General features: G+C 40.7%; 1 protein-coding gene across 1 annotated transcript in view; it reads right to left on the reverse strand.

The window, feature by feature from the left end:
• ZNF177 (zinc finger protein 177) overlaps positions 1-17,480 on the reverse strand; it is a 91,254-nt gene that overhangs the window by 19,064 nt on the left and 54,710 nt on the right. The window contains exon 8 of the mRNA XM_010828508.1: positions 2,911-3,162. Coding sequence (XP_010826810.1) covers positions 2,911-3,162 — 252 coding nt within the window. The remainder of the gene's footprint in view (positions 1-2,910; positions 3,163-17,480) is intronic.

The raw sequence follows: 17,480 nt of genomic DNA on the forward strand, positions 1-17,480 counted from the left end.
CACATACACCATGGTGGGGCCAAAAATATACATAAATAAATGATGGTGGTGGTTTAGTGGCTAAGTCCTGTCTGACACTTGCAGTGCCATGGACTGTAGCCCACCAGGCTCCTCTGTCCATGGGATTCTCCAGGCAAGAGTCCTGGAATGAGTTGCCAATTCCTTTTCCAGGGGATCTTCCTGACCCAGGGATTGAACCCAGTTTCCTACCTTGGAGGATTCTTTACTACTCAGTTACCAGAGAAGCCCCAAATAAATAAATAAACACACAAATACACACTAAACAAGGGCTTTCTGTGATGTTCTTCCAGGGCTAATCCTCTAATATGGCTCAAATACAATTCCAAAAATTTCTTAGATTAATGTTTCATGGACAGTTCAGTTCAGTTACTCAGTCCTGTCCAACTGTTTGTGACCTCATGGATTGCAGCATGCCAGGCCTCTCTGTCCAGCACCAACTCTTGGAGCTTGCTCAAACTCATGTCCATTGAGTCAGTGATGCCATCCAACCATCTCATCCTCTATCAAACCCTTATCCTCTTGCCTTCAATCTTTCCCAGCATCAGGGTCTTTTCCACTAAATCAGGGTCTTTTCCACTAAGTCAGTTCTTTGCATCAGGTGGCCAAAATATGGGAGCTTCAGCATCAGTCCTTCCAATGAATATTCAGTGTTGATTTCCTTTAGGGTTAACTGGTTTGATTTCCTTGCTGTCCAAGGGGCTCTCAAGAGTCTTCACCAACACCACAGTTCAAAAGCATCAGTTCTTCAGTGTTCAGCTTTCTTTATGGTTCAGCTCTTATATCCATCCATACATGACTACTGGAAAAACCATAGCTTTGACGACACGGACTTTTGTCAGTAAAGTCTTTGCTTTTTAATATGCTATCTAGGTTGGTCATAGCTTTTCTTCCAAGGAGCAAGTGTCTTTTAATTTCATGGCTGCAGTCACCATCTACAGTGATTTTGGAGTCCAAGAAAATAAAGTCTGTCACTGTTTCCCCATCTATTTGCCATGAAATGAGAGGACCGGATGCCATGATCTTTGTTTTCTGAACGTTGAGTCTTAAGCAAGCTTCTTCACACTCCTCTTCCACTTTCATTAACAGGCTCTTTAGTTTCTCTTCACTATCTGCCATAAGGGTAGTGTCATCTGCATATCTGAGACTATTGATATTTCTCCCAGCAATCTTGATTCCAGTTTTTGCTTCATCCAGTCCAACATTTCACATGAGGTACTCTGCATATCGGAGAAGGCAATGGCACCCCACTCCAGTACTCTTGCCTGGAAAATCCCATGGACGGAGGAGCCTGGTGGGCTGCAGTCCATGGGGCTGCTGAGAGTCGGACACGACTGAGTGACTTCCCTTTCATTTTTCACTTTCATGCATTGGAGAAGGAAATGGCAACCCACTCCAGTGTTCTTGCCTAGAGAATCCCAGGGACGGCGGAGCCTGGTGGGCTGCCGTCTATGGGGTCGCACAGAGTCGGACACGACTGAAGCGACTTAGCAGCAGCAACTCTGCATATAAGTTAAATAAGCAAGGTGACAATATACAGCCTTTTCCCAATTTGGAACCAGTCCATTGTTCCATGTCCGGTTCTAACTGTTGCTTCTTGACCTGTATACAGATATCTCAGGAGGCAGGTAAGGTGGTCTGGTATTCCCATCTCTTTAAGAATTTTTCACAGTTTGTTGTGATCCACACAGCCAAACACTTTCACTTAGTCAATAAAGCAGATGTTTTTCTTGAATTCCCCTGCTTTTTCTATGATCCAGCGGATGATGGCAACTTGATCTCTAGTTCCTCTGCCTTTTCTAAACGAGCTTGCACATCTGGAAGTTCTCAGTTCACATACTGTTGAAGCCTCGCTTGGACAATTTTGAGCATTACTTTACCAGCGTGTGAGATGAGTGCAATTGTGCTGTAGTTTGAACATTCTCTGCATTGCCTTTTTTTGAGATTGGAATGAAAACTGACCTTTTCCAGTCCTGTGGCCACAGCTGAGTTTTCTAAATTTGCTGGTATATTGAGTGCAGCATCATCATCTTTAATAGCATCATTTTTTAGGATTTTAAACAGCTCAGCTGGAATTTCATCACCTCCACTAGCTTTGTTTGTAGTAATGCTTCCTAAGACCCACTTGACTTCACATTCCAGGATATCTTGCTCTAGATGAGTGACCACACCATCGTGGTTATCTGGGTCATTAAGACCTTTTTTGTATAGTTCTTCTTTGTATTCTTGCCCAGAGATAGACACACCCACCTTTGGTTACCTAATCTGTGACAAAGGGAAGGATATCTGATGGAAAAAAATCAAAAAAACAAAAAAACAAACAGACTCTTCAATAAGTGGTGCTGAGAAATCTGGACAGATACATGTAAAAGAATGAAATTAGAACACTTTCTAACATCCTACACAAAAATAAACTCAAAATGGATTAAAGACCTAAACATAAGCCGAGACACTATAAAATTCTTAGAGGAAAACATAGGAGAAACACTCTTTGACATGTCACAATTAGATCTTTTTTGACCTACCTAGTAAATTACTGAAAATTTAAGAAATTGAAGGGGACCTAATTAAATTTAAAAGACTTCTCAAAGCAAAGGAAACTACAGAGAAGATAAAAAGGCAACCCTCCAATTGGGAGCAAAAAATTTTCTAAGAAAGCAATACAGAAGGGTTAGACTCCAAAATATACAGACAGCTTATGGAGCTCACTATCAAAAAAGAAAAACAAACAACCCAATCAACAAATGTGGCTTTCCCACATTTTTCACATTTGTAGGGTTTTAATCCAGAGTGAATATTTTTATGACACTGAAGTCATAAGGAACATTTAAAGTATTTTCCACATTGCTTAGATAAAAAAGGACTCTCTCCAACGTAAGATTTTCAATGTGTCCTAATCTCAGATCTAACAAAAAAGTCACCACAGTGTTCATATGAAAACTTTCTATCATGGGTTTCCATATGTAAAGTAAGTAAAGAAGACAAGATGAAGGCTTTACCACATTCCTCATATTTATATGGTTTTGTTCCAGTGTGAATTTGATTGTGACTCTTAAGATACAAAAAACTTTTAAAGAATTTCCCACATTTGTCACATGGAAACGGCCTCTCTTCACTATGAAATTTCATATCTTCTTTAAGTCTCTAGGAATTATGGGAGGGTTTCCTACACTACTTACATTTATGCACTTTTATTTCACTACGTAATTTTGCATAAAGGGCCTTTATCAGGATGAGATTTTACATGGATCCTAAGACTTAGCCAAATAAATGAAAAACACCAACCAACAAAAAACTCCAAAACCTCCACATGCTGCAGGGTTCGGGCAGAAAAAAGAAAAAAAGATCTCTCTCATTGATCCTGATAGATAAATACTGAAAATTACATTCTTCCCTGAGCAATTTTCCCAATCAAATAAATTGTCTCATCAAATCTGGGGGTAAGTCTTCATGTGTTTCACTGTCCCACCCTAGAAATGGAATCAACAAAACATGCAAATTTTTCCCGTCCTCCTACTCCCATCAATTCCCATATGGCAAATTTGAATGCTTTGTCTTTTTATGATTTCAGTGTCAACTCTCTCTTCTTTCCTTCACCTACTATTATATAAAGATAAAGAATACTATCTTCTATTTAGCTCCAGAGCTCTATTCAATTAGTCACAATGCATGGTTGCCTTCCCCAAAGCTCCTTAAGATAGCCCTGGATTTGTTTTTTTTCACTGAGTGCTAATCAAGCATTTTTTAAGTAGGGCATGTCATCTAGTAAATGGAAATAGGTAATCACTGGATTCCTTCATTTTTACCTTCTACAAAACTCTCAAATCATTTACTTTATTTTCTATAATAATTATGACACCGCTATAAACATGAATGTCTTTTAAAACTTAATCAGCATAAGAGTCTAGCTTGACTCAATGCCTTCGGTCTCATCTTCCCTGAAGTCTTTTTCCAAAGTAGCAGTTAGTCAGTTATATTTAAGATGTACATAGACTCAATGTTTCTAAAATTGACATGGACTTAAGAATATGCCCAGAGCACCTCCTTCCTGGGTCCTGTCCTTTTTTTTCACTTTAAATCTCATTACTATCTGTTCTGCTTCTGCAAACTCTTTCTTCAGTAAAACATACACTGCGCTTTCAACTACACTGTATGTTACTCATGAAGTTCCCGTCATCTGACAATTTTTACCCATTCTATGAATCCTTAGTGATTTTGTGAATTGCTCAGTGACCTTAATAGATACTGTTAACATCCACTGGATCACAGATAAAGCATGAGAATTTCAGAAAAACATCTACTACTGCTTCATTGACTACACTAAAGCTTTTGACTGTTTGTATCAAAACAAACTGTGGAAAATTCTTAAAGATATGGGAATACCAGACCACCTTACCTGCCTCCTGAGAAACCTGTATATAGGTCAAAAGCAACAGTTAGAACTGGACATAGAACAAAGGACCATTTCAAAATTGGGAAAGGAGTATGTCAAGGCTGTATATTGTAACCCTGTTTATTTAACTTATGTGCAGAGTACATCATGTGAAACGTCAGGATGGATGAAGCACAAACTGGAATCAAGACTGCCGGGAGAAATATCAATAACCTCAGATATGCAGATGATTCCACCCTTATGGCAGAAAGCGAAGAGAAACTAAAGAGCCTCTTGTTGAAAGTGAAAGAGGAGAGTGAAAAAGCTGGCTTAAAACTCAACACTCAGAAAACAAAAATCATGGCATCTGGTCCTATTACTTTATTGCAAACTGATGAGGGAACAATTGAAACAGTGACAGATTTTATTTTCTTGGGTTCCAAAATCACTGCAGATGGTGACTGAAGCCATGAAATTAAAAGAGCTTGCTGCTTGGAAAAAAAGCTATAACAAACCTAGACAGCATATTAAAAAGCAGAGACATTACTTTGCCAACAAAGGTCTGTATAGTCGAAGGTATGGTTTTTCCAGTAGCCAGGTATGGATGTGAGAGTTGGACCATAAAGATGGCTGAGCACCAAAAAAAACTCATGCTTTTGAACTGTGGTGTTGAAGAAGACTCTTAGAGAGCCCCTTGGACAGCACAGAGGTCAAACCAGTCCATCCTAAAGGAAATCAACACTGAATACTCACTGCAAGCTCTAATGATGCTAATGCTGAAGCTCCAATACTTTGGTCACCTGTTGTGAAGAGCTGATTCATTAGAAAAGACCCCGATGCTGGGAAAGACTGAAGTCAGGAGGATAAGGGGACGAAAGAGGAGAAAATGATTGTATGGGATTACCAACTCAAAGGACATGAGTTTGAGCAAGCTCCAGGAGATGGTAAAGGACAGGGAAGCCTGACATGCTGCAGTCAATGAGATCTCAAAAAGTTAGGCACGCCTGAGGGGCTAAACAACAACCCATGTTTTGCTTCATAAGTTAAATATCAACCCCTTCCAATATATATTACCATCTCATAGTAAGACATTCTTTGTCCATGTCACACAATGCCTGGTTTTCATTTAAAAAATGAATTCCCAGATAAGACAATTGCTATATGAATTTTTTTTGTTGTTTTGTCTTAAATTTCTTATTTTTTATTTTTAATTGGCCACAGGACTGCAAAGATCAGTTTTCATTTCAACCCCAAAGAAGGGTAATGCCAAAGAATATTCAAATTGCCACACAATTGCACTCATTTCACATGCCAGCATGATAATGCTCAAAATCCTTTAAGCTAGACTTCAACAGTATGTGAACTGAGAACTTCCATATGTACAAGTTGGATTTAGAAAAAGCAGAGGAACCAGAAATCAAATTGTCAACATCCATTGGATCATAGAAAAAGCAAGGGAATTCCAGAAAAACACCTACTTCTATTTTACTGACTACACTAAAGTCTTTGACTTTGTTGATCACAACAAACTGGAAAATTCTTAAAAAGATTAAAAAAACCAGACCACCTTACCTGCCTCCTGAGAAACTTGTATGCAGGTCAAAAAGCAACAGTGAGAACTGGACATGGAAAATCAGATTGGTTCAAAATTGGGAAAGGAGTACCTCAAGGCTGTATATTGTCACCTGCTTATTTCACTTATATGCAGAGTACATGATGCGAAATGCTGGGCTGGATGAAGCACAAGCTGGAATCAAGACTGCTGGGAGAAATGTCAATAACCTCAGATATGCAGATGATACCACCCTTAGGGCAGAAAGCAAAGAAGTACTAAAGAGCCTCTTGATGAAGGTGAAAGAGGAGAGTGAAAAAGCTGGCTTAAAACTCAATATTCAAAAACTGAAGATCATGGTATCTGGTCCCATCACTTCATGGCAAATAGATGGGGAAACAATGCAAACAGTGGCAGATTAATTTTCTTGGGCTCCAAAATCACTGCACATGGTGAGTGCACCTGCAAGATAAGTCTTGGTCATTGGAAGAAAAGCTATGAGAGACTTAGACACCATATTAAAAAGCTGAGACATTACTGACAAAAGTTTGTATAGTCAAAGCTATGGTTTTTCCAGTAGCCATGTATGGATGTGAGAGTTGGACCATAGAGAAGACTGAGTGCCAAAGAATTTGTTTTACACCTGTGTGCTGGAGAAGGACTCTTGAGAGTCCCCTGGACTGAAAGATCAAACCAGTCAATCCTAAAGGAAATCAGTCCCGAATATTCACTGGAAGGACTGATGCTGAAGCTGAAGCTGCAATACTTTTGCCACCTGATGTGAACAGCCGACTCATTGGAAAAGACCGTGATGCTGGGAAAGATAGAAGGCAGGAGGAGAAGCAGATAACAGAGGATGAGATGGCTGGATGGCATTACTGACTCAAGGGACATGAGTTTGAACAAGCTCCAGGAGATGGTGAAGGACAGGGGAGCCTAGCATGCTGTAGTCCATGGGGTTGCAAAGAGTTGGACATGACTGAGCAACTAAACAACAACAGACTTATTATTTTTTATTTTTAATTGGTGGATAATTGCTTTACAATATTGTATTAGTTTCTACCATGCATCAACATGAATCAGCCACAGGTATACATACCACCATTGTTTCTATGTCCCTGGCACAGAGCCTAACTCATTAAAGTTATTCCACAATCACTTGTGGACTGCCAGACAATTTGCCACTTTTCACAAAATGTTCTAGTACAGTACACACAATTGAGGGAATATAAAAAACAGGACTGCAACATAAAAATAAAGTAAGACTCACATGAAATGTCCTGGAACAAAAACATATAAATCAAAATACTATAGTTCTGAAAAACTATGTATTTTTCATTGAAGATGAAAAAATTCTTTTGGGACATTCTTCTTAAAAACAAGCGTCCTGATGTCAAAACTAAAATCTGTTCCTTGCATTTTTTCATAATCAGTTTTAGACATGCCTTTTAAAAGTTGATCAGAAACTACAAAATGGCACAAGATCTAAGAGAATTTAATATCCACTGAAGTAAATATATATTTGTTTGATGACCTAGAAAAACAATCTAGAAGCTGACCCTCAAAGTACACCCCCAAAAGATGAAACAATATACAGAGAAGTTTATTCACACAATAACAGATGCTAAAAGAAATTATAGGAAGGTGCTGGGAAACAAGTTATTCTGAGGATCAGAATATCACCGCACATAGGACTTTATAGGAAAGTCTACTTTTAAAATAGAAAACTCTGATGATTCCTAGCTTAAGCAAATAGTCCTACTGAGCAACACAACCAAGGGATATCCTAAATTTACATCTCCTGATGGAATCCAACTTGATGTACACAACATCACCTTCAAAATATGCGTAAGAAATAACCAGTAGAATATACCAGGAGTTGGCACATTTTGGTCATAGGGTGTGTTTTTGTAAATAAAGTTCTTTGGATCACAGATATGCCCATTTGTTTCCCTAAGTCGACAGTATTATTCTACTACTAAGGCAGAGTTGAGTAATTCCATACCTTATTGCTCGTGACACATCAAGCACTAACTATCTGGACCTTTTCAGACAATAAGTTTGCCAACCATGGCTCTCAACCAATTACCAACTGACAGAAACTACACGATATGAAGGAAAACTTAAACATACTGTGAATATAAAAGCACAAATATAAAACTGTGACTTTTTAAACAATGTGTGACTCCTCAAAGTGTCAATATAATGAACTTTATTAATAGACAAACAATGGGAAGTGATCTCGGTTAAAAAAAGACAAAAAGGCATTAACAGTTGTCACATATAAGCCCTGATTGGGTTCTAGATCCCCAAAGTACCAAAAACACATTTTGGAACCACGTGGAGAGGCTAACTTATTATAGTAGATACTTCAAAATATTATTATTTTTATCTTTCTTATGTGAAATAATGGAATTCAGATATTTAGTAGAATAATGCCCATATCTTTAGAAGAAGTATTACCAAGTATTTAAAAGGTAAGTCATCATGTATGCGATTTATTTTCAACTTATTGTCAAACAGCTCACCACGGTGTATTCGTAAATCGAGGAGGGAACAAGCATGGAAAATTCTAAAACTAAATGAATCTACGACAACGAACATTCACTGTACTGGAAGGTCACATTTTATTGAGGTTCTAGGCGTTACACAATCATATAATGTGGGGAAATACACATCTAATCCAAACAAGTTATTTATGGTTTCTCATTCTTGAACTTGTATCAAAAAGCCTCCATCGTATCTCCTGGAGACCCGTGTTTGACTGTGGGATCTTACGACCCTAGGTATTTCAGATGACTTAACTGCTCTCGCTGTGTGTATGTGTGCGTTTTTAAAACAAGTTCTGTAATCTACATACATATAAACAGAGTAATATGCGCATTCCTTGATCCAGGGAATCTGTACCTCTATGAAATATTCAAAAACAACGCGCAAAGAGAAAGCCAAATTGTTTGGTGAAACGTTATTTTTCATACAAAAGAAGCAGGCGTTTAAACCAACTCTCCCCAATACTCTGAGCAACAGGACAGGGTAGCCAGGTTCGTAACACCCGGAGGACGTGGGGGACGGAGCAACGCACACTGGAACAGCGGATATTCTTTTCCTTGTGGACGAAAGTCATAAAGAACTCACTGGAGGCTTTCGAATAGGAAAGCACAGTCAATGTCTACACCCCGCAGACACGCCCTCACAGCACTTACCACCCGACGGTGACTCTGATCCTACGGACGCGAAAGGAGGGGCCAGGCCTCTCTCAGGAGTCCCCCCGGAAGCCAGGCCCAACGTGCTGTATAACGACCTCGGTGCAGCCCAGAACCCTGCCTCCACGCAAGACTCACCCACAACAATGTGAAACACAGGACGACTAGCCTACCTCTTTCCACCAGGCGTAGACCAGCCTGACCAAAATGCTGTCGCGAGCCTGTGACGCCACTTCCGCTTAGTGCCACGGCTGTAGAGGGGCGGGGTTCCAGGACGCTGGCTGCCATTCAAGTTCGATTGATTGGCAAGTTCCCTTGGCGATACGGTAGTTTTCGTCGCGTTGGGGCGAGACCCCTAGGTCAGCTCAGAACGCGGACTGAAGGCAGAAATAGGCCTAGCGGAAGCGGCTAAGGCCAGAACTAAGTCTATGGGCGGAGCTGCGAACAGAAGGCGGGGCCCATAACAGGATATAGTTTTGGAGGCGAGTTTTGGGACGAGTAACAGTTCTGGGTTTGGAGGGCAGAAAGGAGAGGCTGGCGATGGTTACCCACCCAAGACGATGCGACTCAAAAACTTTTCTGCCTGCCTGTTCTCAGATTCCGGGAGCGCTTAAAATTAGATTCTCCCATATTGACAAACCTGGCAATCCTTGAGATGGCCAGATTCGGCCAGACACCACTTTCTGATCAAATTCGTTGTTGTCAGGGGGTAGGGCCACAGAGCAAAGTAAGTGCACCACAAACACATATGGAGCCGCTCGACTACTACAGAAATTTTGGAAAAAGCAGAATTATCCAAGAGGCAAAACTCCACCCCAAAGAAGGAAGAACGTTTGAGCCATTGACATGCTACACCTGAAATAGGCTGAAGCTGAGCTGGACACCACAAAAGTTGATGGTCTTGAAGGCAGTCACTCATTTGTGAAAAAGTTAGAAGAGAGGAAGAAATTTTCCCTAAAATAATATCTGTACAAGATAATGGTGTTTATCATGCTCTCAGGGAAGGAATATTCGATTGTTAGTCAAAATGTGTGTGGTTTTTTCCTCGTTTTTCTGATTGTTCAGTCATTCAGTCGTGTCTCCTTGCAACCTCATGGACGTCAGCACGCCAGGCTTCCCTAGCCTTCACTATCTCCCAGAATTTGCTCAAACTCATGTCCATTTTTCTGGGGGTGTTCATTAATAGGATAAAGTTTTTTTATATTTGGGGACTCCTGTTTGTTTGAATTAGCTTTGCTTTGTCAGTTACCTGGCACAGTGATCAGCTACATGGATGCAGAAAACCAAAAAGTTGTCTCAAAATTCCTCTTCTCGGGACTCTCAGAAGATCCAGACCAGCAGCCCTTCCTCTTCATGCTTTTCCTGTCCATGTACCTGGTCCTGGTGCTCGGGAACCTCATCATCCTCACTGTCAGCTCTGACCCCCACCTCCACCCCCAATGTACTTTTTCATCTCCCATCTGTCTCTTTCTGATATTTGTTTCAATTCCACTGTAGTTCCAAAAATGCTAGCAAATATCCAGACACAGAGCAAAGTTATCACCTATGAAGGTTGTATCATCCAGATGTATTTTTTCTTGGTATTGGGGTATTTGGACAACTTCCTCCTGACTGTGATGGCCGATGACCACTATGTGGCCATATGCCACCCCTTGAACTACACAGTCACCATGAGTCCCCACCTGTGTGCCCTTCTGGCTCTAGTCTCTAGGTTTCTCAGTGTCCTAGTCAGCCTCTTGCACAGTCTGATGGTATTACATCTCTCATTCTCCACACACATGGAAATTCTGAACTTCTGTGAATTTGCCGTGGTGCTCAAGTCTGCCTGTTTGGATGCTCTCAGCAATTACATCATGCTGTATTCTGTGACTGGATTGCTGGGAATTCCTCCACTTTCTGGGATCCTTTTCTCTTACTCTAGGATTATTTCCTCCATATTGAACATCTCTTTGGTGGAGGGGAACTACAAAGCTTTCTGTGTACTGTGGGTCTCACCTAACAGTCATTTGCTTATTCCATGGGACAGGATTAGGAGTATATCTCAGTTCTGCCTTCTCCCCCTCCTCCTCAAAGCAGGCAATTGTCTCAGTAAGGTACGTTGTGGTCATTCCTATGCTGAACCCTTCATCTACAGCTTGAGGGACAGGGATATGAATGGGGCCCTGAGGAAACTTGCCAGCATGTTTTTCTTGTCCTTATGAGGAGACGTGAATGTTGGGATGGGAGAATCACTGTAATAACCTATATAAATACACTGGCAATCAGAAATACCTAATCTTCAACTTCATTGAGTGTATGCTTTGTTGCTCTTTTTCTGAAATACCATAGCTTGAGCTTCTTCTAAGTTTTCACTTCCTAAAGCAACTGATTCTTGGACTTCTCTGATGGCTTAGTGGATAAGAATCCACCTGCCAACGCAGGGAATGTGTGTTTGATCCCTGGTCCAAGAAGATTCCACATACTGAGGAGCTTGAGCACCACAACTACTGAGGCCATGATTTAGAGCTCATGAGCCGCAGTGACTGAGGCCCTGTGCTACAACCAATGACATCAGTGCACCTCGAGTCTGTGCTCCATAACAAAAGAAGCCATTGAAATGGGAAGCCATCCAATGACAGCTGGAAAGCAGCCCCTGCCAGCTACAACTAGAGAAAGCCAGCCTGTAACAATGAATACCCAGAATAATTAAAAATAAGATAAAAAATAAGTAGTAAAAAATGAAACAGAAGTAACTGATTCTCAAGAACTTCCTTTAGTGAAATTTATGATCTCTTTCCTGTGCAGAAATGTTCATCCTTCAGTTCAGTTCAGTTCAGTTGTTCAGTTGTGTTCAACTGTTTGTGACCCCGTGGGCTGCAGCACGCCAGGCCTCCCTGTTCATCACCAACTCCTGAAGTTTACTCAAACTCATGTCCATTGAATCGGTGATGCCATTCAACCATCTCATCCTCTGTTGATCCCTTCTCCCTCTGTCAATCTTTCCCAGCATCAGGGTTTTTTCAAATGAGTCAGGTCTTCCCATCAGGTGGCCAAAGTATTGGAGTTTCAGCTTCAGTCCTTCCAATGAATATTCAGGACTGATTTCCTTTAGGATGGACTGGTTGGATCTCCTTGCAGTCCAAGGGACTCTCAAGAGTCTTCTCCAACACCACAGTTCAAAAGCATCAATTCATCAGCTCTCAGCTTTCTTTATAGTCCAGCTCTCACGTCCATACATGACTACTGGAAAAACCGACCTTTTTTGGCAAAGTACTGTCTCTGCTTTTGAGTATGCTATCTAGGTTGGTCATAACTTTTCTTCCAAGGAGTAAGCGTCTTTTAATTTCATGACTGCAGTCACCATCTTCAGTGATTTTGGAGCCCAAGAAAATAAAGTCTGTCACTGTTTCCACTGTTTCCCCATCTATTTCCCAGGAAGTGATGGGACCAGATGCCATGATCTCCGTTTTCTGAATGTTGAGCTTTAAGCCAACTTTTTCACTCTCCTCTTTCACTTTCATCAGAGGCTCTTTAGTTCTTCTTCACTTTCTGCCATAAGGATGGTGTCATCTGCATATCTGAGGTTATTGATATTTCTCCCGGCAATCTTGATTCCAGCTTGTGCTTCATCCAGCCCAGCGCTTCTCATGATGTACTCTGCATATAAGTTAAATAAGCACGGTGACAGTGTACAGCCTTGATGTACCTTTCCCTACTTGGAACCAGTCTGTTGTTCCATGTCCAGCTCTAACTCTTGCTTCCTGACTTGTATACAGATTTCTCAGGAGGCAGGCCAGGTGGTCTGGTATTCCCATCTTTTGAAGAATGTTCCATAGTTTGTGGTGATCCACACAGTCAAAGGCTTTGGTATAGTCAATAAAGCAGAAGTAGATGTTTTTGTGGAACTCTCTTGCTTTTTCCATAATCCAACAGATGTTGGCAAACTGATCTCTGGTTCCTCTGCCTTTTCTAAAACCAGCTTAAACATCTGGAAGTTCACAGTTCCCTACTGTTGAAGCCTGGCTTGGGGAATTTTGAGCATTACTTTGCTAGTGTGTGTGTGAGATGAGTGCCATTGTGCAGTAGTTTGAGCATTCTTTGGCATTGCCTTTGTTTGGGATTGTAATGAAAACTGACCTTTTCTAGTCCTGTGGCCACTGCTGGGTTTTCCAAATTTGCTGGCATAATGAGTGCAGCACTTTCATGGCATCATCTTTTAGGATTTGAAATAGCTCAGCTGGAATTCCATCACCTCCACTAATTTTGTTCATAGTGATGCTTCCTAAGGCCCACTTGACTTCACATTCCAGGATGTCAGGCTCTAGGTGAGTGATTATACCATCGTGATTATCTGGGTGATGAAGGTCTTTTTTTTTTTAATACTTTTTGTTTAGTTTCAGACTTAAATTGAAGAAGTTAGGGAAAACCACTAGACCATTCAGGTATGACCTAAATCAAATCCCTTAGGATTATACAGTGGAAGTGAGAAATAGATTCAAGGGATTAGATCTGATAGACAGAGTGCCTGATGAACTATGGATGGAGGTTCATGACATTGTACAAGAGACAGGGAGCAAGACTGTCCCCAAGAAAAAGAAATGCAAAAAAGCAAAATGGCTGTCTGAGGAGGCATTTCCTGAAAAGGAAAGATATACCCATTTGAATGCAGAGTTCCAAAGAATAGCAAGGAGAGATAAAAAAGCCTTCCTCAGTGATCAGTGCAAAGAAATTGAGGAAAACAATAGAATGGGAAAGACTAGAGATCTCTTCAAGAAAATTAGAGATACCAAGGGAACATTTCATGCAAAGGTGTTCATCCTTGGTCTCTTTCATATACCATTAGGCATATCAAGATAATCACTGGGACTTCCCTAGTTGTGCAGTGGTTAAGGCTCTTTATTTCCACTGCACAGGCCTTGAATTGGATTCCTGGTTGAGGAAATGGGGTCCTGCATGGCACACTATGTGCCCCTCTCCCTCCTGCAAAAAAATCATCAATTCACCCACCAGAATGGCTAAAGTTCAAAAGATTAAAAATACTGCTGGCAAAGACATGGAGTAATGGGGACTTTCATATACTACTAGTGTACTAGGATATTTATACTGGAGCACAAATGGATTCCATTACTTTGGAAACAAGCACATGCACTAAATCTAATTATACTCCTACTCTACATCATAGCCCTCCTGCTCTTAGGTATATACCTGACTGAAATGAGTGCTTATATTCACAGAACATGTCTGAAAATGTTTACAGCAGCAATTTGAAAGATAGCACCACAATGGAAATAATTCAAATGCCCATCAGTGCTAGATTGGATAAACAAAATATGGCACACCAAAATACAGAAAATTCCACTTTAATATGAAAAGAACAAATACTCCTATGCACAACAACATTGACAAACTTCAGACATAAGTTAGATTGTCATGAAAGTGTATACATTATATGATGCCATTTTTATGAAATCTAGGAGCAGTCAAACTCATTGATGGACATAGGAATCAGTATAGTGGGTACTTTGAATGTGGGAAATGTTGACTGAGAAAGGTCACAAAGACACATTTTGGGTGATGGAAGTGTTTTATATCTTCATCAGGTGAGTAGCTATGAAGATATATATTAGTAAAAGCTCTTCATGTGTTTAAGATTTTTGCATCTTATTATGTTATTATATTATGCATCAATTAAAATAAAAAAGAGATAGGACTTCCCTGGTGGTCCAGTGGTTAAGAATCTACCTTCCAATGCAGGGGACATGGGTTCAATCCCTGGTCAAGGAACTAGATCCCACATGCCGTGGAACAACTAAGGCACAACTAGGGAGAAGCCCACAGGCCACAATGCAAGATCCTGTTAGTCACAGCTATGACCTGATGTAGTCAAATAAATAAACAAATACATATTTTTTTAATTTAAGAAAATAAAAATGAGATAATGCCAATTATATAAAGCCGTGACATTGTGTTCACTGAAAACTGTCTCTTCAAAATTAATATGTCATTCAAAATTTAAGTTTTATTTACTATATGAAATTTAGAATTGATAGCTTAGCATTGAGACCAGTGTCAAACAGGTTCGTGGCCCCAGAAGAGATGATTTCAGTCCAGGACCAAAAGACACAGTCCCAGTCACTCAGAGCTTTGTGCAGTAAAGTTTATTAAAGTAACAGTGATAGAGAAAGCTTCCTATAAAATCACTGGAAGGGGCACAAGAGTGCCCGCATCACTAGTTTAAGTGGGGCATTATATAATTTTCAACTGGCTGCTGGGAATAAATAAAAATGATACCTCAAGGTGGAAAGAATTCCATCAGACCTTTTCCCAAAGCATACATCCTGAGATAACTTGGGCACAAGATTAGCCAGAGATAGCAGGTTCTGGGCAACCTCTCTGAGCAAGATATACTGTTGCTGTGTAATCTGGGCTACAAGTCTTGAGACACAGGTTCCCAGGCAAGATTTGTTACAATTATAACAATTACCATAGAGCCTATTGCTAAGTCACTTCAGTCGTGTCCGACTCTGTGTGACCCCATAGACGGCAGCCCACCAGGCTTCCCCATCCCTGGGATTCTCCAGGCAAGAACACTTGAGTGGATTGCCATTTCCTTCTCCAATGCATGAAAGTGAAAAGTGAAAGTAAAGTCACTCAGTCATGTTCGACCCTCAGTGACCCCATGGACTGCAGCCTTCCAGGCTCCTCCATCCATGGGATTTTCCAGGCAAGAGTACTGGAGTGGGGTGCCATTGAGAAAAGCATTTCCATGAGTAAGACATTATGCAGTGTAATCATTAGCTCCTAAAGAAAGGCCAGATCTCAGGCAAAACACATTGTTGCACAAGGCTTAAGGAAAGCAAGACTGACAATGTTCACCTCCTCCTTAAAGGGGCCTGGACTGCATAAACTAAAACTCTCAGAATCAAAGGAAGTGTATATGGTCTGCAGGGATGAAATAAAATTAACCTAATTTGCCTAAATACCTTTGATTATATTGATAAATTATCTCAAGCCTCCTGTTTAGGTTTCTTCTAGTCCTGCTTCTCCCTGACTCACTCTCTTCCCTACTCTTTTCTAAAGTCTAGACTATATGCTCCCTGGGAGTCAAGATATATATTTGGCCAACTTTGGCTTGCATAGCAAGTCTGTACCACAGTGAGCGTCTCAAATATTGTTAAGTGAATGAAACCATATTTGAGGTACATTTTGGAACTAAGTTTGGACTAACAGGTTTAATCAACAAACCTTAGAGCCGGAAAAGTCCTTTGTGTCTTTCATGTAGCTTCATTTGTTGTTTTTTTTTTTTTTTTTTTAAATAAGAGTATAGATTTCCTTGAGGAAGAATGAATTTCCAGGAATGGACCACTGATGTCAGAGACGTTTTTTGGGAAGACAGATGAATCTATTCTGTGAGCAACTTATTATATATTGTATTATTTACATAATATCTTACAGAAAAACACAAACGATATTTTTGGCCAGTCCAGTAGTTCTCTCTGTAAACACATGGTCTATTGATCTTTGTAGCAGTGCTTCACACCCTCGATAGAAGCTCTCATTTCTATCGAGGGTGAAGCCTTTACGACGTGATTCTTACCCTTGCTAATCACGAGAGAGCTTTTTTTTTCTTTCTGCCCTCTGCCCTGTCAGGACTCAATGAGAAGGAAACAATCCGCAAACCGGAAGATAACTTGATGATCCTGGTGAAAGAGATGAAACAGGATAGTCATACAGATAGTTGTTGAAATCCTGGTTCAGTTCAGTTCAGTTGCTCAGTCATGTCCGACTCTTTGCAACCCCGTGAAACGCAGCACGCCAGGCCTCCCTGTCCATCACCAACTCCCGGAGTTCACTGAGACTCACGTATATCGAGTCAGTGATGCCATCCAGCCATCTCATCCTCTGTCGTCCCCTTCTCCTCCTGCCCCCAATCCCTCCCAGCATCAGAGTCTTTTTCAAAGAGTCAACTCTTCGCATGAGGTGGCCAAAGTACTGGAGTTTCAGCTTTAGCATCATTCCTTCCAAAGAAATCCCAGGGCTGATCTCCTTCAGAATGGACTGGTTGTATCTCCTTACAGTCCAAGGGACTCTCAAGAGTCTTCTCCAACACCACAGTTCAAAAGCATCAATTCTTCGGGGCTCAGCCTTCTTCACAGTCCAACTCTTACATCCATACATGACCACTGGAAAAACCATAGTCTTGACTAGACGGACCTTTGTTGGCAAAGTAATGTCTCTGCTTTTGAATATGCTATCTAGGTTGGTCATAACTTTCCTTCCAAGGAGTAAGCGTCTTTTAATTTCATGGCTGCAGTCACTATCTGCAGTGATTTTGGAGCCCAGCAACTCTGCATAT

Source organism: Bison bison, unplaced genomic scaffold (genome assembly GCF_000754665.1).
Source record: "Bison bison bison isolate TAMUID 2011002044 unplaced genomic scaffold, Bison_UMD1.0 scf7180017864492, whole genome shotgun sequence".
NCBI lineage: Eukaryota > Metazoa > Chordata > Mammalia > Artiodactyla > Bovidae > Bison > Bison bison.